We start from the raw sequence: 23,636 nt of genomic DNA, 5'->3' as shown, positions 1-23,636 counted from the left end.
TAATTTTAAAGCAGTTTTATAATTTTTTTGGAGGAAAAGAGTCTTTTATTCTGTCCTTACGTACAGATATCACTCAAAAACATCGTTAAATTGCATTCGATAGCGGTCAAAATGGATATTTTCGTTGAAATATGCTGCCTGAATTTTTTCGCGATTACAATACTTCCTTTTTACTTCGTACAAGGAAGTAAAAAGGGTTGCTGGTGCTCGTTTTCAAATAGTAGAGTTTGTTATTCAAAAATCTGTTTTTACAAAATCTATCTATATATATAAAGAAGAATGTATATTTGTGTGTTTGTTTGCGTTATTGATTTGTGATCAATTATGATCAATGTTTTGGCCACATTGATTCGACTAAAATTGAATATAGGTGAAATATTGGATGGAACTTGAGTTTTTACGACCATCTAATTAGGAAGACGAAAACCATTCAAAACTGTGTGGTATTGTTGCTGATAGGATGAGAGAGAATTATTTTATTTTTCTATCGAAATTTTTTATGTGGTTTCCATATCGCATCAGACTGAGAAATGTATGAATATGAATCGTATTTTTTTGCATCGTTATTTATCATCGGTATCGTTTTCTCTGTTGTTAGATACATTACTTTCAATCCAGCTTAACTGCCATCGGGTACTTCCGCTAGTGTAAAACATATTTATAATAATTGCAACTGATAGTTTTATGGACATCTACTGCACTATTGTAATAATTAATAGATATTTCTTCTCCATATGTAGCAAAATTCTTGGTATCGTTTGTTTTTGCAGTTGTCTTCAAATCTGTTATATTTGACAGTGAATTCCACATCAAAGGACGCTTTCGGCTCTGCGCTAAGGTATGTTTCTGCGCCAACACAGCACGCGACTTCCGCGCCTGGGCAACTGGCAACCCTCTCAACCGCACGTGCGACTGAGTTCCTCAGTCGCGTGCGATCGTGAGGAGGAGGAAGACCGACTCCTAGAGCAGAGTGGAAGAGTTTTCTCTTTCGTGTCGCATTCACACCCCTCGGATAAAACAAAAAGAGAAAAACCGCCGTTTTTCAATTTTCTTATCACCGGCGACCATCACAAGCTTCATCGTGGAGAACATCTTGGAATGGTCAGCGGGTTGAGAGTAACGATTTGAGGGATGTGTATAGATGCTGTCTCTCATCATCGGTGAATATCACAGGTGATGATGGCAGGTGTGATGCAGCGCTGTGATGTTTTCGTGTCTTGATGTCTCCGCGCAGATGGATTATCAAGATGTGGCATCAAATTCATGTGTATATTTTCGGTGGTGTCGAGTGAAAATATTTCGTTTTGATTAATACTTACCTAGTGTAGTGGAGTGCCATAATTTCAGTTTAAAAGATTTCACGTGTTAGATGTAGTACTTTTAATTTAAAGATAGCTGTAGCGAATCTGATGGAGTTTTATGCCCTTATTTTATACTTTTTGGATTTATACAACGCGGCTGCTAACATAAATCACAAGCTATTGGATTAAGTGATGGTTCCTGTGATTAAAGTTACAGTTTAGTTTATTTAACGAATTTTTAAAGAATTTCCTAACAAAAAATAATTTCATAAAAACTGACTTTTTTTGAATAATTAATAATTATCCTCTTAAAGATACAATAAATCTTAATCGAATGTTCGAAATTTCAAAAGATGATTCAATTATTTCAGAAACTGAGGAATTTATCTCAATTTTATTTACAGTTAACTGTTACTCGCTTTTGAAATAAAATAAAAAATATCTTTCAAAAAATACTGCCGGAAAAATCTCTCAAGAAACATCGCCGGAAGATATTTTGAACATTTTATTCGAATAAAATTGTAAATAAACCTTTTTGTTTTGCTGAAAACATATTTATTCTTATCTTGTGCACGTCTTTTAAGAATTTCAGTAAATAAATATTGCATTTAGAACATTTGTATTTTTGTCAGAACTGCACAGTGAATAATTTGGAATTTACAACTTAAATCTGCACCTTTTATTGCTGTATAGAATAGTACTGTTTGCGTGGAATTTAAACGAGGCATGTGAACTGCATCTAATTCGTATTTCGTCATGTTTTGTTACACATTCTTACATATCTTTTTACGCTTAGCAGCTTCTTAGAATTCGTAACTAATTATGTTTCGAAATGTGGAGATTGAAGAACCATGAAAATGTATTTTATCGCTGTTTATTCTATCTATATTTCGAAATGATCTACGTAAAACAAAATGCGTTCTTCTGAACATAAAAAGAATGTGAATTGCTAATGCGTTTTAGTGATGAAAAAAACAAAAGACAACATTTGTGTTTTGTGATGTGATGGAATAAATGATTTAAGTGTTAATTGTATCTGGACGTCAGAATGGCGTGTCTTCGTAGAGGTGGGAAAAATGATGGATCTACCGAAAGCTTAGCTTTTAATTCTGCAAAAAGGAAATCCATAATACAGGTAAGAGATTTTAAGAAATTTTTACTTGTTATTCTATCAATTGATATTGCAATACCTAAACAAAATGTTTATTTTATGCATGTTCGTTCATGGGGGCAAGAGGATATTGACATATATAACATTTCAGTGCCTTAAGACTGGTTCTCCTATTTATTGTTTTTCCTAAGGATTCCTTCTCAGAAAAAAATTGATATTTTAATCCGTAAAATTTAATAAGGTTTCTAATATCCTTATCAGTAATATATATCTTTAGTTGTCTTCATGTATCAATTGCTTTTTTTCACATATTTTGCTAACTCTAGAAATATGCAAATTAACAACATAGTTGAAAGTATAGAGAAGTAAGTGAAAGTTGTGGAGTTTCCTTTGTTGAAATCACCTAATGATCTAATAATAATTATTTTTTTTACTTATTACGTGCTCCGCCCTTAGGTACTACACGGGAAGGGAAAGATGCCCCGTGAAGATCTTTTTAAGAAACTAGCTCGTATCCACGTTACACATGTGGAAAACCACAAAAAAGGCCCATACAGCCAGCCCCAACTCCGAACCGAACTACCAATGTACAGCGGCGTTAACCGATCGGCCGCTGATGAGCCGATTTAATAATTAGGCTTCAGAATTCCGTTGTCAATATATTATAGCTGAATTACTTCCGCCAATTGAATTATCACTAATTATCCAAGTTTCTTTCATATTTAAACAATGAAATATGTAAATATTTGCAGTCAGTCCAATAAACGTTTCAGTTAGCATTTTAATGAAATGGCCACTTGATTGTTTAGAATTATTTCTGACTGTGACCTCAGCTTGTGAATGTATCTTTTTTAGAGTTTTTGAAAGGAAGGGCTCATGGTTATTTTACACAAGAAAAAAAAATAATACTAAAAAAAGCATCTCATCATGATTGTATAGACCGTAATAATCTGTTTGCATTCCTTAGTTTTATTCAGTGAAATATTTTTATAAGGGTTTATCTAATTGAATTTTTAATAAAATGAAACAAAAGTAGTCCTTGTCACTAGAACTTTTTTTAAATGTGCAACCATTTGATTACAAATGTACGTACGAAATAAAAATAATAATAATTCATTAGAATTATCAAGTTAGATGAATTTAAGTAACAAAAATTCAGTCGACTTAATTACACAATCAACAAAACTAGTTAATTAAGAAAACTGCGTCCAATTACACACGAAGATACGCAGTAAGAAAAGGGCAAATTTCTTATATTCTTCCCGAATTAAAGGGCGAGTGGAAAGGCGGGAACTCAGTCTCCAAACCCAGAGGACAACGAAATATCGTCGACTACATTTCATTTAGAGGGCTACTTGGAGTACTTATTAGCTTTAATTCAGGACATGAAACATTAAAATTAACAATGTCTTCGCCGAGATTCGAACTATGAACCTCCCGATGTTAATCGAAGTTTTCAGTTACACCCCGAACGCGAAGAAGGAGAAAATGCTTTGCACATTTATAATTAGTTATAATAGTAGGTAGCTAGATGCCAATGAGTTTCAACATGAAAACAAGAAAAACACCGTTATCCAAAGCATATTACCAAATATAGTAAAGACCTAAAAGATATACAAAAGTCCCATCAGCTTCCGAGCTGACCACTAAAATACAGTACTTGCTTCAGATCTGGTTGCTTCGGTTGGAGAAGAGTTTTCATAGGATACTCCATCTGTAAGGTAAATACGAGCCAGTTTTCTTTTAAAATACCTCACGAATGCATCTCTTTTTTTAGAAATGTAATCATCTTTACATAATCCATCTTAATCAGAATATAATCCAAAAATATGCATAAACTCATTTAAAGGAAGAATTTCCTAAACAAGCAAAAGGTGTCAGAAATCTCAAGAAAATGTATTCTGGTACCTAAAAGATTGAGAATATAGACTAGCTGATAATTACTAGAGTTTATAATCAGCTAAATATGTAGACTAGCTATTATTTATCTGATTATAAACTCTAGTAAATGTAAACGAGTTCGAAAGCCAAAACGAGATGCAGTGTTAACAAGGCATCACTGGGAGCAAGCTGATCCCCTAGCTCGAAAAGGTACTTTTCAGCACTAATAAAAAGCACCTAAACATAAACGTGAAAAGCTATTTTTAGCAGACACTTTTGTAAGAAGATATTAAGGCACGGTAGATGGATATGAGACTGAAATGATAAGAGGGGAAATAAATTACGTTGAATAGCTAAAAACGAAAAGCCATGCCAAATTATACAAATTCCGAAGGGGACTATTTCGTAAAACTGTCCTAATCAGTGAAACATTTACTTGGGTTTAATACACGTGCCTCCTTTTGTGGATATTAATGCGTAAATGACGTTGTTTTGTTGCAAAAAGTTCATTTTTGGATATATTGCATTGGTAATGCTGAAAAGAATTTGAAGGAATTGGTAAAATGACAGAAAATATATTGAATATTTTATAAGTTTTATTTCCTTGGAAGAAAGTTCTAAAACTAATGTTAAAATGTCTTTTTTTAATTTTCTTTATTTCTTTCTTATTCATGTATGTTAGTCTCTAAACGCTGCGGGAAAAAGGACTGCTTGGGAACCAATTTGTGCTTATTGACCGTATTATTATTATTTATTCTGATCTAAGCCAGTATTTTAGAGTCCTGCTGCTCTTTCGTCTTCACATTGTCTCTGTCTTTCATTCTTAATAAGTTTTAAAGTTCGCTATGTTTTATAAGGCATTTTCTCCCTTCTTTCCGAATGCCTTCGTAATGTAATTGGAAGCATACTCTACGCGTATTTGAAAGAACTAGAATTGGAGAGCACCGCGCACTTTTCACCTCTCCTGCTTCAAAATAAACTACTAAAACCCTACAGTGGCGCTCAAACTAAAACCACATCCTCAAAGGTGCTGGGCGATAATTCGTAATACCATGATTTGGCGATTCGGTCCCCTCATCACCAGTCGCCGCTTAACCCTTTCCTTTTCCGGCACGCTACATTTTAAAGTTGGAATTTTTATAAAAAACAAGGTAGGCAGTCTAATTAGGCCTAGAAGAGTACACAAGTAAAATTTTGTGAAGATAGCACTTATCGTTTTATTTCGGTGGGTGTGCCCAAAGTGGCACGCTGCTGAATAGAGCTTCGAAAAGAGTGCTGAAACGAGCATTGTCGTCAATGAACTGACCGATGAGATGCGGAGGAACAAAGAATACAGACTCTCAGTTGTCCTAGATGATCGGTGAGCCCGGTCTGGGCACACCTAGGGTTCGACGTTTGATTTTAGGCAAGATTTCAAGGTAAACATTTAAAACTAATATAGAATAAGGAGATTAGAATACAGCCAAAAAAATAACATAGAAGTTTCTTTTCAAACAATTCCTTTTATACCCTAAAATTCTGGAAGATTTCTTTGAAACATGATTTTCTTAAAAAACTAAACATGGCTAAAATATATGGACTGGTTTGTGTTGAGCTGCCATCTACTATAAATAAAGAAGATTCAGAGTAACCTATAGTAACCTATAAATACTTTTTCATTCAATTTTTCTGTGCGTACAGAAGGAAATTTTTAGGTGTGTCCAGACCGGACACACTGTGCCGCAAAGGGTTAAAAGGGGGAGAATACAAGGTAATTCTTTTTCCTTTTCGCATACCATCGTGAAGTAACTGGAAGCATACTCGTAACTCGAAGCGTATTCGAGAGGTCCAAGGTTCGAGTCCCGACGAGGACGCTGCACATTTTTCACGTCTCCAGCTTCAAAATAACCTGATGACACTAGAGTTTTAGAATGGGAAAGTGCAATCAGAATAGCAGACCATTTGTTTTCAGAAGATTAAACAGCAACAGGTGACGGAGGACGGGGACGCCTGGTTTTTAACAGAGGTAAACAGACAATTATGCAAGAACAATAAACCTTATTCCCACATTCACCAACAGATCACGTTCTCAAAGTCGCAATTCCGATCTTCATTCACAAGTAGAAAATGTCCGTTGCGTTTTCCGGCCCTGGATAACTCAGTAATAATCTGGATAACTAATGGCAGTTTGATTGGGTTGGGAGGGGGAAATGGAGAAATTTTACGTGCTTCTATCAGGTTAGTGTTTATATTAGTATAAGAGATGCTCTTTTGATAAAAACTTTACCCCATCTTTTTTTTTAGTTCGAATTAAGTGTCTGCAGGTTTTGTTGTTGTTGTCGAGTTCATATTTCCTAGTAGATTGGTTGCCAGAACCTCATGGAAGTTGGGCTTCTACTTTCACCCCATTTTTGACGTAGAGCACCCTTCGAGGTGGTTCAGGGGCCTCTCTCGGCTCGCCGTATATTTAGAGTGTCCCCATGCCGTTTTCTTGGAATGATTTCTAATAAGTGAAACTTTTCTGTTAAAATACTTTCATGGAATATACTGGTGTTTACATGGTTAAAATACGTGGCATATGTAAGTTTATAAAGTATTTTCTCCCTCCATCCAGATTGCCTTCGTGCGCATTCGAGAGGTCCAGGTTCGAGTCCTAGCGAGGGCATTACTCATCATTTTTCATGTCTTCTGCATCAAAAATAATCTAATGACACCACAGTGACACCCGAACTAAAAGGTGGAGGACAATAATTCGTCACCATCAGGATTTGGAGATTGGGTTCCCTAATCCCAGTCACCCTTTAAAAGGGGTAGTGTATTAGGTATTTCCTCCCTCTTTCCAGCATGCCTTCGTGGTATTACGACAGCGTACTGAAGAGGCCTAGGTTGGAATTCCGGGGAGGACATTGCTTCTTTTCATGTACTCCTGCTTGAAAATAATCTAATGATTCTACAAGCTTATTTATAATTTCTAGACTCTTTCAAGTAAGATTTGCTCCATATGTAGTAAATATATACATATTAAGACCTTTTTAAGCAAACAAAATGCTCCGTGTGTAAAACCAGCCTCAGAAATTAATGCGGGAAATGTAGTGCTGGACTCCATATAGAATAATTTATAGAATGGTATAAAAATTCTTCGTAACTGTTATGTTTCCTAAATGGGCATCTGTAAAAAAAATGAAAGATTGCTAACAATAGTTCAATTTTAGGCAAAAATATCCAAATCGTGCCTTTACGATGTAAACGATATCTCTTTTAGTATAAAAATTCGAAAAAGTATTAAAAAGTATCGTAGTTAACGGTTAAAAAGACAGAGAAATTAAATGTATTACATTAGTAAAACAGTAATGTAGACTTTAATACTACAGTCCTCTAGTATTTGCTTGCTGACACTAATTTCAGCAGTAGCCGTTGCTAAATTACAGTCCTATGCGGAGTAATTTAGTAGTAATGCTAAATGTTACTTTGAATAAACAGTTTAACCATCTGTGTGGAAAAGATCATTAAGAACGAATTTATGTTAGCTAAAAAATGCAGGTGATTGTCAAATATAGTCAGGTGATTGCTAATAATAGAGTTCTCGAATACAGAAATTTACGATTTTAATTCGCAGTACTTAATTAATAGAATCAAAAGAAATTCACTTGTAGAATTACTGAAATGGATTAACTGCGGAATTTGTACTGTTTATTTTAATTAACATGTTATTTCTATGTTAAATATATCCTGTAATTCTGATTTCCGCCTACTCTACTAGACGCACAAATCAGATGAGTTTAAATATCGAGTGAGAATCCAAATCCGGTGAGAAAAGTTTCACAGTTTAGATCCAAAAGAGTTGTATCTCTGATTTTGTCGGTCGAAGGAATGTGCTGATTTTTGATGAAAATAGCTTTCATTTGTAGTTACGTCAGTATACAGAAGTTCGGTTCTTCATCTACAAATTGGTACTTACTTTGTAAATAATTAAACTACTATTTATTAGAAGCGGATATTAAATTTTTGCTAAACGCTTTAGTTTTTGTAACTTTGAAATTTAAATAACTGTTTCACTTGCTTTTTCGCCTGTTGTGATGACGTAGCTGTATTGGCTGTTTATTGCTAAGCTTGAGAATTTGCCGGGTAGTCTAAAAAGGAAATTCAGTATTTAGATTAAGTGTAGAGTGTAACCTTATAAACCAATTTATTAAGATTATAAATGCACTTCCTTTCAACGTCAGGATGCGAGTTAATTAAAACATAATATAAAAAGAAAGAAAGAACAAGTTTTAATCATTGCCTTCTTACATTAACAATTTTTTTTAATGATTTATAATATGTGAAACTTAAATGGAATTTACTTGGTTCTTACATGGTTAAAATACTTGGCATATGTAAACTTATAAGGTCCCTCCTTCCAGCATGCCTTTGTGGCGTAACGGCAGTACACTCCATGCGTATTGGAGAGGTCTCGGTTCGAGTTCCGGCGAGGGCATCGCTCATTTTTCCCGTCTTCTGCATAAAAAGTAATCTAATGACTCTACAGTTGCGCCCGAACTAAAAAGTGGTGGACAAGAATTCGTCACCACCAGGATTTGGCAATTGGGTTTCCTAACCCCCAGTCACCCTTTGAAAGGGAGAGTATATAAGGTAACAAAGGTAGGCGCAGCCCGACCCACTTAACCAAATAAATTGGTCGTATGGTCATAGCAGGCGACAGAGTATATAAGGTAGCAGAAGTGGGCTCAGACCGAATCACCCAACCAAGCAAGTTGGTCCTATGGTTATATTTTCTTCCTCCTTTCAGCATGCCTTCGTTGTGTAACCAATAGCGCACTCGACGCGTATTCGAGAGGTTTAGGTTCGAGTCCCGGCGAGAGCATTGCTCCTTTTTAATGTACTCCTGCTTGAAAATAACCTAATGACTCTACAAGCTTATTTACAACTTTCCAGACTCTTTCAACTAAGATTTGCTCCAAATGTATTAAATATATACATATTAAGACCCTTTTAAACTTAACAATTATTAATTATTATAAAGCCCTAATAACACTTCTAAATTATTATTCTAGCGAATAAAACTTTGTTTTTTTGGATAACACACTCGAGGGTACAATACTCATACGGGAATATTGCAAGATATTTTGTTGCCGAACGGGTTGGCCAAACGCTTGAACTTAAAACCAGCTCATTATATAATTTCGTTCGCATTATCATTTCAGTCTTTGATGCATTACAGCGCATTATCATTCCGTTCTTAGCATTGACGCCTCTCCTTAGAGTACCTAACTAACAGCTTCTTTTAACTGATGTGCGTTCGAGATTAAAGGCAAAGAACAACAGCTTACCCAACTTCGAAAGTCTTGGCGAACAAAGTATGAAATATACCCCCTTCGATTGTCTGCTAATTCAACTTTCCCCTTCTGTGAAACAATCTGCCCTCTCCCAGTTCCCCATCAACTGCTACTCATTAAAACTGCATTACATCCAAGCCTTCCTTGTACGGGAGAAAGGAGCATCCATTATAAAGGCTGATTTTCGGAAATGCCACAGGATAGGGAACCGGGGGCAGCTCTAAAGTTAAGGCACATAAATCTCCAGTCAAGTGGCTTGTCTCTTGTAATCAAGACGCGGCACTGCCGCGCTTACATCATAATCACCCAATCTTTGTCCCCTCGGATAACACGAGCTTCCGAATGGGAAGGAATCACACCTGGTCAAATCGATCGTTCTAAGCGGTGCTTTTGAGGCATTGATATTATCTTGGATTAAAACTTGACCTATGGACTTGCTTTCAGAAATACTAAATGTACTAGGAATTATAAGGTGTTGCGTGCGTACGGGCGCGTAACAAGTTGACTGCACACAGAACCGATGATAGATTGATAAAATTTATTTTTACCAAAAGAAACACTTTACATTTCTGGAACTTTCCGAAAAAGGACTCCTACAGATCTTCTCAGCATCACAAAATAAAATCAGTAGTTACGCTTAAAACTACTGAGAGCGTTAAACACAATGCAATGCGAAGCTCATCTAAAAGGCGAAGTTCGCAATACTCTCAATACTCCAAAGTCAACCCTGAACTGAAAACTAAGCACTGAGCTCTCTTCGGAATCATATAGTTTTCTCCCGGCCATTCTACTACTCTAGTACACACTAAAGCATTTCTAGAAATTACTATAAGGCATTACCGGATACGGTTACAGCTATATATATGATCAATTACAATTATTCAATTGCGGTTATACAGGGACTGGATCAAAATGTCGCAAAATGGTCGCCAAGTTTCCCGACTTTCGGCGATTTGTCGCCAAATTTTGCAACAAGCATTAGTTTCCGAAACCATTGCCATCGTGGCGATATCTCGCCAGTTTAGCGAGAACATTTACCTCAATGTTATATAGACTTGTCCCTGTAAACTTGTTTTTCCCGCAGAGCTTCGTCTGTATCAAACATCTCATATTGCATTATACAAAAAACCTGATGTCCACACCACCTGACTTCCTTGTACGGAATATTAAATTATATGCATATTATACCTGCATTTCATTTAAACTTATTTCCTCTAATTTCATCAGAGATATATTTCTCATTCGATTAACTCAGTTCTCACTGAATTAATCGAATGAGGAAAGGCAAAATATCTTCATTAAAAATTCAAAGGTATAGAAAAATATAAAACACCAAATACAGTCAGAACAAAAAAAAAAAAAAAAAAAAAAAAAAAAAACAGTTCTTACAATTAAAATTAGAGTTACTGCGCAAAAACAAGCAATTCGGCCAGCAGGCAATTAGGCAGATTTTTCGGAGCGCAAAGCTAAAATTTTCTTTTGGTCTCTCTCGGCAAAAAGACACTCTGAAGGAGCAGAAAAACTTAGCTGTTCTGCTATTTTTCAAATGTGAACAAATATGTCTGCTATGGTAAGAAAAATTAAGCTTAGCCGCACTGAAACAACTTTTAAATTGTTGAGAATTCTTTGCATGAAGATTAACTAAAGGCCTAAAACCCTTAACTGGAAGAGAACAACATAATTCAACAACTTTTTAAATAAAAAATGTGCAGTTTACCAACGTATAAGAATAAAAAAAAACTGAGCTCACGGAGCCTGAGTAAGAGGGTGGATATATATACATACATCTTTGGTGCGGCCGATTGCAAACAAAAAGGAAGAGGCGCACAACTACATGTTATGGGAGCCCTAGATACGAAATTTAACGTTCTGAGGCTATACTCGTTTTTGAGCTATGCGAGATACATACGCACATACGTACGTACGTACAGACGTCACGAAAAAAAAATCTCTTCTGAATCCATTTTAAATCAGTTTCATAATTTGCTTGGGATAAAAGGGTGCTTTATTCCGTCCTTACATACAGATGTCACGCAAAACATCGTAAAATTGCATTCGATAGAGGTCAAAATGGATGTTTTTGTTGAAATATGATACCCCGGAAATTTTCGTGATTACAATATTTCCTTTACTTCGTATAAGGAAGTAAAAACATCGCGATTTCACTTATAATTTCATTAAAATTATTTGCATACATACAAAATTCGTTCAGTGGCTTCAAAGCTTTGGGTACTAGCAAGACGCATTGATAAACTGTTATAAATAATCGGAATATTTCCGAAAGAGTGCTTTTCACATTAGCATGTAACGATATCCCAAAAGTAAATCTCATAATCCTAAAAATGTTTCTAAATAATATAGGTTGAATATATATAAAATGTCCTGCCGTAACTAATACTAAGAAAGCATTAACTAGCAATGAAAGAAATATAACAAACGAATTCGCTATTTAGATCTCGGGAAAAAAAAACAACATTATACCACGCTGTTTAAAAAATGCACTTGATATGAAATTTCCCACCATTTCGTTTCCTACTCCCTATTGATAAAATGGAATTGCCTTAATAATGTGTCGGTTAAGATCGATTGGTCTTGGTTAGAGTGCACCATAATTAACTAATATTACCAGGAATAAAACCGTTAGCTTTAATGCTGTCTTCGTATATGTTGTACGCTGTAATAAAAATTTACTGATAGGCAAATTCTAAATTCTTGAAAATTTTGACTTCATATTATTTTATTTTAATAACTTAACACGAACGTGAAGTTTTAGAAATAGGTGATCGTTCATACAAATAAAAACACGACCAATTATAGTAATGAGAGAAGCATTGCAAGAATTTTGAAAGTTTAATTTATGTGAATGCCACAGATTTATAATAACAGTTTTCCATTAATTTATGCCATTTTTGGTAAATTCAAAAGTTGAGATTTATCACATTTAAATAAAAAAAAAATTAGTAAATGAACTGAAAGCCCTACTCTAAATTTGTATTTAAATTTTGCTTAAAATTTAAGTAAGAATGCATAAACTAACATAAAATTTTATTTTTTCATAATTCTTGAAAAACTAATTTTTGTATAAAATATACTTCTATTATCACAGATTGATACTATTGAAGCAGGTACAGAGATTTCAGAAACCATGGCAAAATGAATGAATCGTATTTGAATAAAATAATTTTGGATAAATTGGGTTTACAGCAACTGTTAACTGTAAGCAATTCTGTGTCATGCACAGAATTATTTTGTATCTTTATTTCGTAATAAAATTGCGGAGATCTTTCTTTCAGGGAAGTATTGTGTCAGTATAACATTTTTTATTGGGCTTCTTTAGAAACGAAAACGAAGGTCGTAAAATATTATGCCATTATAAACATAAAATCTCTACAGTTATTTAAACATATGATAAAAGAAGATTGCTTTTGCTGTTTCATTCAAAATTGTGAAAGAAATTGTTAATAAATTCGCGTTGCCATCGACAGTTGGTAAAAAAAAAAAAAATTCGTGATACTGAATTTTTAGACTAGGTTAACTATGGTAATGTAGTTTATAGAACAATGCATATTTCTGAAAACCTTTTCTTATTAATTTTTAGTCCAAAGTGCGTTAGCATAGAAGAGCTATTAATTTACTTTCGGCATTTTATGGCGTTTCATTATAAATGGCGTTTCACTACTCAAGTGGTTGCCACTTTGCAAATGATTTAAAGACTTTGCAATTGATTTCTGAGTCGGTGGATTATTCTCTTGTTAACTACCATTTAATTTTATAAACACTACGTAGCTTTTTCAGGTATTTGTTTGGAGTTTTCTTTCCATGTAAAAGTAATAATTGGCGCTTTTTCCCTTTCCGATTAATAATGTTGCTTATTTTGCCATTAGAAATTTTAATACCATGCATTTCACAACGTTTTTTAATTATGGAATAGTAATATTTTTTGAAGATATCGTTCAGTCCAGTGCTGAAGGATATCTTCGAAAAGATATATTACTATTCCATAATTAAAAACATATATCATTCAGTATTATTCACAAAAATATATCATTCAGTCCAATGCTTCTTTACATGCGATATTTTGAAAGAAGAATAAATTTAAAAGTAGCAGACGACATTTCTCATTTCAAATAATAAATTTTTGCCAGAAATGTTTATTCCAAAATATTAAAAAAATTCCTTAACGAAGTAGTTCTAAAAATATGTAAATATCCTCTGTATTTAAAAGTAACGTATGTTTGTGAGCTTTGGGTGTGAATTAAAATGAAATCAATTAAGTTCGCACGTCGAGAAGCAAAGAATAGGCTTAAAAAGTGTTTTTTAACAATCTCTTACTTTTACTTAAATCAAAGCGCACCAGCGGCCATGGGGTAAAGTCCTGATTAATTGGTAGTTCGGTCCGGTGTTCGAATCCCGGCGAACAGTCCATTTGCATGAGTGTTTTCGTGGCTTTTCCAATGTGTGACGTGCGTACGAGCCACTTTCCTTTAGAAAATCCTCCACGAATGCATCCCTTCTCTTAGGCGGATAGCCGTCGAGTGCTTAGTTGTAATTAAATAAACCTAACCTTACTTAAATCCTAACGCTATGTCTGAATTTTCAGCATTCTGTGTTACCTTATCCAATACGAAGAATAAAAAAAGTGAGCAACTTTAAGCTGTTATCCTCTTGTTGACGCCGATCTTTAAAAATACACTTGAGAATCAATGCGGATTCTTAACGGGTAATCTTTACTATGTTCACTTCAGTTAACCGGATTTTACTTTTGTCATGCTCTCGAGTGAGACATAAATTTCGTTTGTTTCGAGGGAATAAGCATTTTAGATGGTAACCTAAAGCGCTAGAAAGACTTTTAAAAAAGTGCATATCAGCAAGAATGGTGCATTTAGAAGCCATCCAAGTTTCCGTGTAGCGATAAGTTATCAGTGATGCATTTTCATCGAATGTGGAGGTAGAGGAAGCCCATGAAGAAAATGATTATGTATAGCACTCGCTAAAAATATTAAAGAATGAAAAGAGTGACGTGTTCCCATGTTAGTCTAAATGAATATTCATCGAGTATCCTACAAAATGTTTCGCTTTTCCATTGGGCCTTACCGATAAACTATATTAAACTTTGGAAGCATCCTTTTGAGCCAACGTTAAAATCAGAACCCTTCCAGAATTTGTTTCATTATTACCTTTTCTTCTTTCTATTTTCACTCATAACTATTTTCCATCTATTTTTCAATGTTTAATAATGCGTTAAACAAAGTGTCCGAAAGCCGAACGGGTAAGAATCATAGGATATAAGTCATAATTGCATTTTTTGCAAAACTAATTGACTGCTAAATGTTTAACCACCTCTATTATTAGAGAGATTTTGCGTGTTCATGACAATGGTGTGGAGTTAACATTATAAGGAATTATTATACTCCACCATGCCTGTTCTTGTAACATAAATGGTCAGTACGTCCAGTCAAAAACTGAAATATTAGTGACTTGAATCTCGACAAAAGTCCACTTGATTTCTTATATGTCCTGACCTCCAACACTTAATATTCTCTGTAACATAATTTTATCGATTTTAGATTAACTACTTCGTTTAAAATGAGTATTTGTTCTTCGTTCGATATTCTGATAAACTGTGAGAATTTCTGTAAGTGTTTTTGTTATTCATTTTAATGTTAGTCCATTAATTATTAACATTTAAATTAAAACATTACTTAAATGCTTTTTTACTTTCTGCTTCCTTGTACAAAGTAAAAGAAATGTTATAATAGCGAAAAATTTCCAACAGAAATATCCATTTTGACTATCTCCCGAATTCATTTAGGTAACTTTTTTGAGTGACATCTGTATGTGCAGATAGAATAAAAAACTGTTTTTGTCTTCCAAAAGGAATTTTAAAAATTGATTTAAAAGCGATTTTTCGTGATGGCTGTACGTATGTACGTACACACGTATGAATCTCGCATAACTCAAAAACAATTTGCCGTAGAAGGTTGAAATTTCGTATATAGGACTGCTACAACCTCTAGCTGTGCCTCTCGTCTTTCATTGCAATCGGTAAAACCAAACCATATATATAAATAATATATATATATATGTCTTTATTTTCGCAATCCTTGGTCATAGGCTTATACACTTACAAATGTGTTTTAAATAGTAAAAATATTCTTGTCTGTGCAATGCCATTTTTTTTTAATTTAATTTTCGACAAATAACGAAATCTAACTTGTAATGCTGTCGCTCGGCTCCTAATCTTATATTTTAAACTTTCATATAAGTTTTATACTATTTGTACGAAAAAATAAAATAAAGAAAGTTTAAATCTCGTTCGACCAAAACTAGTCTTTGTATTTAATTTCAAAACTTGCAGGTTTTGATGTCATTTTCGACTTGCCTTGAGAAATCGGTTCATTATGTTAGAATAATTCAAGGAAATAAGTTTAATTCAAGCTAAAAAGTGTGTATAATTTAATAAGACTTACAAGGAAGTCACGTGGTATCGATATCAGATGTTTTACTATATCTGTTAGTAGCATAGCTCGTGCAAATATTATAAGTTTCAGTTCTTCATAACGCTAGAAATTTAAATGTTTGCCATTCTTTTAACATTAAAGATCTTACCTTTGCAAAATTCGAAACATTCCGGTTTTTCTTTGGATATGTATTTGGAACAATTTTTCCACTTGAAGCTAAACTTTGAAGTTTTTTCCTTTCTCGTTGACGATATTACCTTTCATAGTTTTGGATATCGAAAACTCATGGCTTTCACAAATTTTGTAATAATTAGATAGGCAAAATTCTCTTTGAAAACAGCACACACATAATATCCCATCAACTGCTTCTTTAAAGCGACCGTTTTTTATAAAAACAGAACTGTTAATTATCAAATGAAAATTAATACTTTCAAAAATACAGCTGCAGTCAAACAAATGTTTAAGCAAACGAAATTTTTTATAGCAAAGAAAAATCATCTAAAAAATGGGAGAACACCTTTGTACATCCGTTTAACCCAAGCGATTTCATACAGATTTATGTAGCATATGGAGCTAAAAATATCATTGTTATAATTATAACATGGCTTAAATTCGAGCCTCAAAGTGCATAGGTGCAGGACTACATAGGTTCCCGTTGATAGCTCTAATAGTTAAAACATTATTTTTTCCTAAGCGCGACAAACATAAATACTCACTCGAATATTCTTAATTTTCTAACTACAGAGATGATACAGAATTATCTTAGAAATTAAGTCATTTTATTCCTACTTATGCTTCCTATATATATTTTTTCCTTTTTGTTCCAAGAATATCTTTGAGAAAGAAAAACAATTTTCAGTTAACTTCATGCTAAGCGGAAATCATACTAAAGAATGAAACTTTGGAAAGTTTTCTCAGTTTGGGGTTGCTTTAGCTATTCGGAAATATATCTATCTTCCGAATTCCATCACTTTCCTCAGACGATTCCGGACACCTATTCCAATTTATCTTGCGGCTGTCCTGAGGTTTAGAAAGATCTCCTCCCTGTCCCTCTTGGGAAGGATCAGTTTGAGGAGGACTTCTTAAGCCGTGAGAACACTTTTGAATGCCCAGGGGGTGTAAAAAGAATTCTCCAAGGGGTTATAAGATGCTCCGTCTGATATCCTTGGCTTCTGGAACAGAGGTTTCACGTTATTTCGCATTTTCATGCTTTTCAGGACATAAAATATAATTTTCTTTTCTGTTAAAATAATGATATCTGCTCAAAGTTTTACTTGTAACACTCAGAAGTTTGAAGAAGTGATAAACTAAAGGAGTGTAATAAAGGTTTCAGATTATTAGAAAACCACGGGCAATTATTATTTTCGAGCTAAAGATAATGCACATTTATGTGCTGTTATGTTAATGTTAATGTATAGAGTATAGCATATCAATGTATTTTGGTTTGAAATTTAAAGAACTAAATTATTAAATGATGCATATAGACAGGAATGAGACTGATACGTTGTATATGATAATTCAACCATATAATTTTTATATTATATTATTATATCATAAAATTATTGTATATGATAATACAACCTATATGATGATTTATCGACATTATTTACTGAAAAGATTCTGAAAGCTTTCACATTTTATATTAACCCAAAGGGACGTTTTTTAAACGGTTTGTGTGTTACTTTTATTTATTAAATATCATGTTCTTCGCACATAAACCATAAAATTCAATTCAATGGCAATATCACAAAGTAACTTAAAACGAGCATATCTTTAGAGTTTTGGATACACAGTCTCGCGCGCTGGAAATAGAAATTATTTTTTCCCGTACAGTGTTGCCATTGCTCGCTTTGAAATCGTTGAGTTTGTTAATCAAAAATTCGTTAAGTTAAAAAATATGAAATATATGATAAAAGAAACTCCATATTTTGAATGTGGGCTTCCAGATGAACATATTCGAGTGGAAGACTACGTTATTCAAAATGTGATGTCCCTAGGTACTGTTGGTTTTTCACACTGCGAGAAACATACATACATTCATGCAGACTCTTCTTTAAATATAATACAGGTCTCTAATATTTTGTGGCAAAAATTTGAAAAGTGAAACGCCGTTTATAGTGAAACAACCCAAAATGCCAAAACGAAATTAATAACCCTTCTAGGCAAACTGCCCTTCAAGGCTAATTATACACTGATAGTCTTAATCTGAGGGCTTTTATAGACGCAAAAAGTGTGGAGAAAAATTCAATTTTAATACGTTACAGTCATATGTCATGTTGGCTTCATTCAGGGATGAACTTCTCTATGCATAATAAGACCTTTCTGTGATATTTGAAATCATACTTATCTTGCATATTATAATAGTTCATTTCTTACCAGTGTAAGAAAGTGAAACATTAAAAAAAATATGCATTTTTTGCTATTTTTTAGACTTATTTTCTTGCGAACATTATTGATTACGTTTTGTACTGTTAGACTGTAAGATTTGTACATTGTGACATTGCATGTTATACATTCCGAATGACAGAAATTGCGTGAAGATGCCATTTTTAGAATACTGAAATTTTATTAACATTCAAACGATTCAAATGCTCAATTCGCGGTAATGTGATTATCGCTTCCTATGAACTGATATATTCTAAATTTACGAGACATGAAGTTGCTCAAAAACTATGAATAGAAAGGCATAGAAGCAGAAAATACAAAATGCATATAAACAGTTTATCTCGCCAAATAGACTATATCAGAATGTCATTAAATGCTGACACCTTTAAAACTCTTTATAATTCACTTTAAAACCGATACTTCTGTTTAAATGTGCTCGAATATACGCACTCGATTTCAGTAAATCAAATCTAATAGCGGTCTGTTGTACTTGAGCCATTCTTTTATAACTACACAAAAGGTTAATTTTTCTTGCTGACCATTTTGCGTAACTTCCCGAATGAATGCTTGTATATTTGAAATCAGAAAGGACAGAATAGTTTTTTAATATCGGGCACTAGCTATTTTAGGCTTTCGCCACTACTAAGGCCAAAACAGGTGCTCATTTTATTATGGAGGCACCTAATAAGCGGCCACCGTTGCCTCCTATGAAGACACAGACAGTTTGCATCGCTGTCTTCTCCGAGATACGAACCCGGGCCCTTCGTTACGGCAGTCAGAGTCACTCAGCACTTTCCCGTTTGGACGGAGGGAGAGAATAGTCAAGGTTAATAAAAAACTGTAACAATTTAAAAGAGGTGTTACATAAACAAATAACGGTATACTCAACCTAATCTTTCTATTATCAAGCAGATGATTATTTTGTACATTAGGTTTTTTTATGTTGGAGACATGAAGAATATGCAGTGCCGCTACTCGAATACGCGAATATGAGTATGCTTTCAATTACCATACGAAGGCATGCGGAAAGGATAGAAAAAATACGTTACATATCCGCCTTTTTAAAGGGCGAATGGAGATTAGGAGACCCACTTGCATTATCCTGGTGGTTACGAATTATAGTACACCACCTTTTAATTCGGGCGCCAGTGTAGAGTGATTAGGTTATTTTGGAGCAGGAGACGTGAAAAATGTGCAAGTCTCTCGCTGGGACTCGAACCCTGAATCTCTCGAATACGCTTCGAGCACGCTTTCAATTACATCACGAAGGCATGAAAAAAGGAGGGAGAAAAATACCTTATAACTTTAACAACATTATATTTTCATACCGAGGTTCTTTATTATTATTAGTTAGAACAAGCACCTTGGCGCTTATAGGCCTTATGACTCTCCCCGCTTATCTGACTAACTCGTTTGCTGGTGGCAAGCACTAATGCAGAATATGTCTCATAAGAGGCTTCATACTTATTACTAGCTAATATATCTTGACACACCCTGTATCTCATTAACTACGAAGCAGAAGATATATCTTTTGTACCATGCCACAAAATTTATGAACCTGTAGAATAACAAAATTAATTTCCTCTGCTAAATCTTTCGGAAATAAAAGGGCGTTTCAAAGATTTTCAAACTGGGGATGTATTAAAACGTGTGTTAAAGAAAATATAACAAATTGGAATTTATGTAATATAACCCTATTTTGATAATGCTGCTATTAAAGAGAAGTATAAGACTTTCAAGTATCAGAAAGGCTCTTAGCGGCTCTTAAAAGCCCTTCAGACTTGAGTACACTTAATCACTCTCGAATGATTCTTCCTGACTATTAAAACTCTTAATGACGCTTAAGTCTTTTAGACCTGTGAGCTTAATAAAATTGTAAATTGACATATATTCTTTTTATTTGGTTTAAAAAAATGAAGCGAGCGTTTTCTGTTTATGAAGTACAATGTATTAATTTACACATTGAAATATATATTTTGTATTCAATTTCTAAATGGTTTGCTTCATCTCCAGATATGTTATTTATTAAGTACCAAGAAAGATATTATCGATTGCAAACCCTTTTAAGTTTATGAGAATCAGCCAAGTATTTTCAAATTAGCCTTTGTGCCAAAATAACTGCAACCATAACTAATGATCCCCAGTTTCCTTCCTGTCTACAATTTCTTTAAATATTAAGTATCGACTTTACTTTCTTGACCTTTCTTGTCACCGTGGAGGGGAAATCTTGATACTTCATTCTCTTTTTCTGTCGCTCCTAAATAAAAAGGACCCTCCACAAATAAAAGAAAAACTAAAACTTACATCCTCTATAATCAGTAAAGTGTAATTACTGATTTCTCCATCATACTAAATCAAGGAACTGGCGAATTAAAAATTTAACTTTTTGATTTATCCTTTACCTAAGGACATAAGTATTTTATGAAGAGAGCGATGTATTAATGAGTTGTCACAACAACTACTTTCTACCTTTTTAAAAAATGAAATAACTAATATAGTAGAAAGAAGTAATATTTATGCTTTAAATTAGACAAATTTAACGTCAGACTAGAATTGATTTTAGAGAAAAGTTTTTTGCGCCTTGAGAGAATCTAAAGTCCTTCTTCTTCAAGTAGCTAATTATTAATAACTATTATACCAAAACTTTGTCGTTTGAGGGAATAAATAAAAGCTGCACTATGTCATCTTCTGGTGAAAAGAAATATCAAGGAAAGTGAAAAATTTTATTTGTCCTTTCTCGTTTTCATAGATATTACAAATGTCACCTTTTTATTAGTATTTTCCAATTTGTTTTTCAAGCAATAAACTAAGAGATTACATTTGGGTAGAAAAGTGTAAAATCTGTTAACTTTTTGACTTGTGTAAACAGATTTATTTACAAGCTTAGGCAGTTTTCCTCAAAAGAATGCGTCGTCAGGATTCTGAATTGTCTTTTACGGAAGAATATGGTGATGATGATGATGATTTTGGAAAATCAGATCTAAATGCCCGCACTTTAAACTTTTATTATTCTATCAAAAATGCGAGAAAAGAGACTTATAGTATGCTGCAATCTGTTGTATGTTTCGTGCAATTAGATTTAATTTAAATTTAGAAAACTACAGCGGGAGATAGTGGGTATGCAAATAAAAAAATATTTGAAATGCCTTTCGTTTAACACCTGTTTCAAAAAGATATTGATTGCAATTTGGCAGAAAAATATAATCAAAGGTAAATCAGACCCAATAAACACTTCCTAACAATCCAATATTTGAAGACTGTCCATATCAGGCCAAAACCTCACGCTTCCGTTTAAGAGAGAAGTAGGCTTTAAAAAAATAATAACGCATGTTTTCTCAAATTTGTTTGCTTTAAATTATCGTTATAATTATTTATACATACAAAAATTTGTATTAGCATACAAAATTTTACAAAGCGTATGAAATTTATAGACATACAAAAGTACTTAAGCATAGAAACTTTTTAGAGGCTGTTAGGTGTTTCGAAGCACGAAACATGAAAAATCAACAGTGTTCTTATGAAGATTCCAACCATGGATATTCTGGTTACTAATCAGTTAGTTTATTGACCACTTATTCCAAGAAAGAACACAAAAGCAATGCGATATTTCTTTAGATTATTCCCCATTTAAACATGGACTGTAACAACAAGGCACACGACTCCGCCTATCAAATCTAAGAGGTTGTGAACTTTGTGCACCATATTTTAGTTGGGAGATGGGCTATTATTTTTCACGCATAAACCAACTATAACTTCGCTGGAATTCGATTTATGGATCTTCCAATTCCTATCTAGAGAAGCTAACTGCTACACCAGGAAATCGCGGACGGAAAAGGCTATAATTCTTTCTAAAGTGAGTTAGAAATGTACTAACTTATGACGCAATGGACTAATATTGTTTCTCGAAGAAGAGTATATATTTAAGTAATAACACTTACTAAAATATTAATTTTGCTCAGGAAACGTATGATAATATATTTGGAAAAAAATTATTTTAAAAAATGCTTCGTGTGGTGAACGTTTAGCGTTTCTCAAAGAAATAAAATAATTTAATAATTTTACAGCTTTCAACATAAACAACATACAGATAATCTGAGAAAACATTTACAAGTAGAGGACTTCATTTTCTTTTGCTATAAAGAATTGGTTTCATTATAAGGTATTTCTCCCACCTTCCTAGCGTGCCTTCGTGGTGTAGTGGTTCTGCACGCTGGGACAGTATTCCAGAGGTCCGTGGTTCGATTCCCGGCGAAGGCGATTGCTCATTTTTCCTCTTGCCTGCTCCCAAAAAAATACCTAATGTCTCTACATCATAAAAAATTCTATACCAAAAATTAGATTAGGAACAATAAAATATTTTATCAACTCTGAAGATTTCCCTTTTTCAGAGTACTGAAACTGCTAGAATGTGACTTTATTTTGAAATTACTTTTCCTTTATTTTTATTTTCCTTTCACCATTGATGTTATTTCTTAATAAAGTATTATAAATGCTTTGAAAATAAATAAATATGATTACATGTTGTGGCAACACAAACAAAGAATGAAAGAGAAGAAAAATGTATTGCAATTATGTAAGAACAGGACGTCATTTAAAATCCCATTAACATTCGGAATAAGAAAATCGCTCCGATTCCAAATCTCAAATTTAAAAATAGAAGCAAAAAAAATAGTGGGAGATGGAGCGAAAAAATGATTTTATTAGCGATGGGCATACCATTTACGTAATCGCATTCATACTTAAGATGCAATCAGTTCAATGCCGGGAAAAATGAAGATTCGTGCTTGAGTATTTAAGAATAGATTTGTGTCTAGATTTGAAGAAATTCTTCGCAATAAATCTTGCTTTGCATGTAATATTCGTAAAAAGGCATCTAATATTTACATCGGTATATTTATTTTAAATCTTATATTCGGGGCTTAGTATTCAAAATATTCAAAACTAGCGGAAGTACCCGGTGCCAGTTAAGTTACATTGTGAGTAATATATCTAACAACAAGAGAGAACGATACCGCTGTAAACCTTCTCTAATAACGACTCAAAAATTGCGATGCATATTCACACATTTTTCAGTCTGATGCGATATGCAACACACATAAAAAATTTCGATTTAAAATAAACTAACTCTCTCTCATTATTATCTCACAATAGCACGCAGGTTTTAATGATTTTCGTCTTTCTA

At 33.6% G+C, this 23,636-nt stretch overlaps 1 protein-coding gene across 4 annotated transcripts in view; it reads left to right on the top strand.

Moving 5' to 3' along the window:
* Positions 1-938: 938 nt before the first annotated feature.
* The window catches only part of sick (sickie), a 975,074-nt gene continuing 952,376 nt past the window's right edge, over positions 939-23,636 (top strand). For 2 of the 4 annotated variants that reach the window (XM_085808521.1, XM_085808510.1), the window contains exon 1: positions 939-2,436. In XM_085808521.1, coding sequence (XP_085664647.1) covers positions 2,350-2,436 — 87 coding nt within the window. In that variant the 5' untranslated portion in view covers positions 939-2,349. The remainder of the gene's footprint in view (positions 2,437-23,636) is intronic. The other 2 variants (XM_085808514.1, XM_085808526.1) reach the window with 1 other exon arrangement.

The sequence above is a fragment of the Stegodyphus dumicola genome, chromosome 1 (assembly GCF_044657685.1).
Source record: "Stegodyphus dumicola isolate Sdum_Otavi_A_Nest chromosome 1, ASM4465768v1".
NCBI lineage: Eukaryota > Metazoa > Arthropoda > Arachnida > Araneae > Eresidae > Stegodyphus > Stegodyphus dumicola.
Note: the sequence above shows the minus strand (reverse complement) of the source record. Positions and strands in the feature narration are given on the sequence as shown.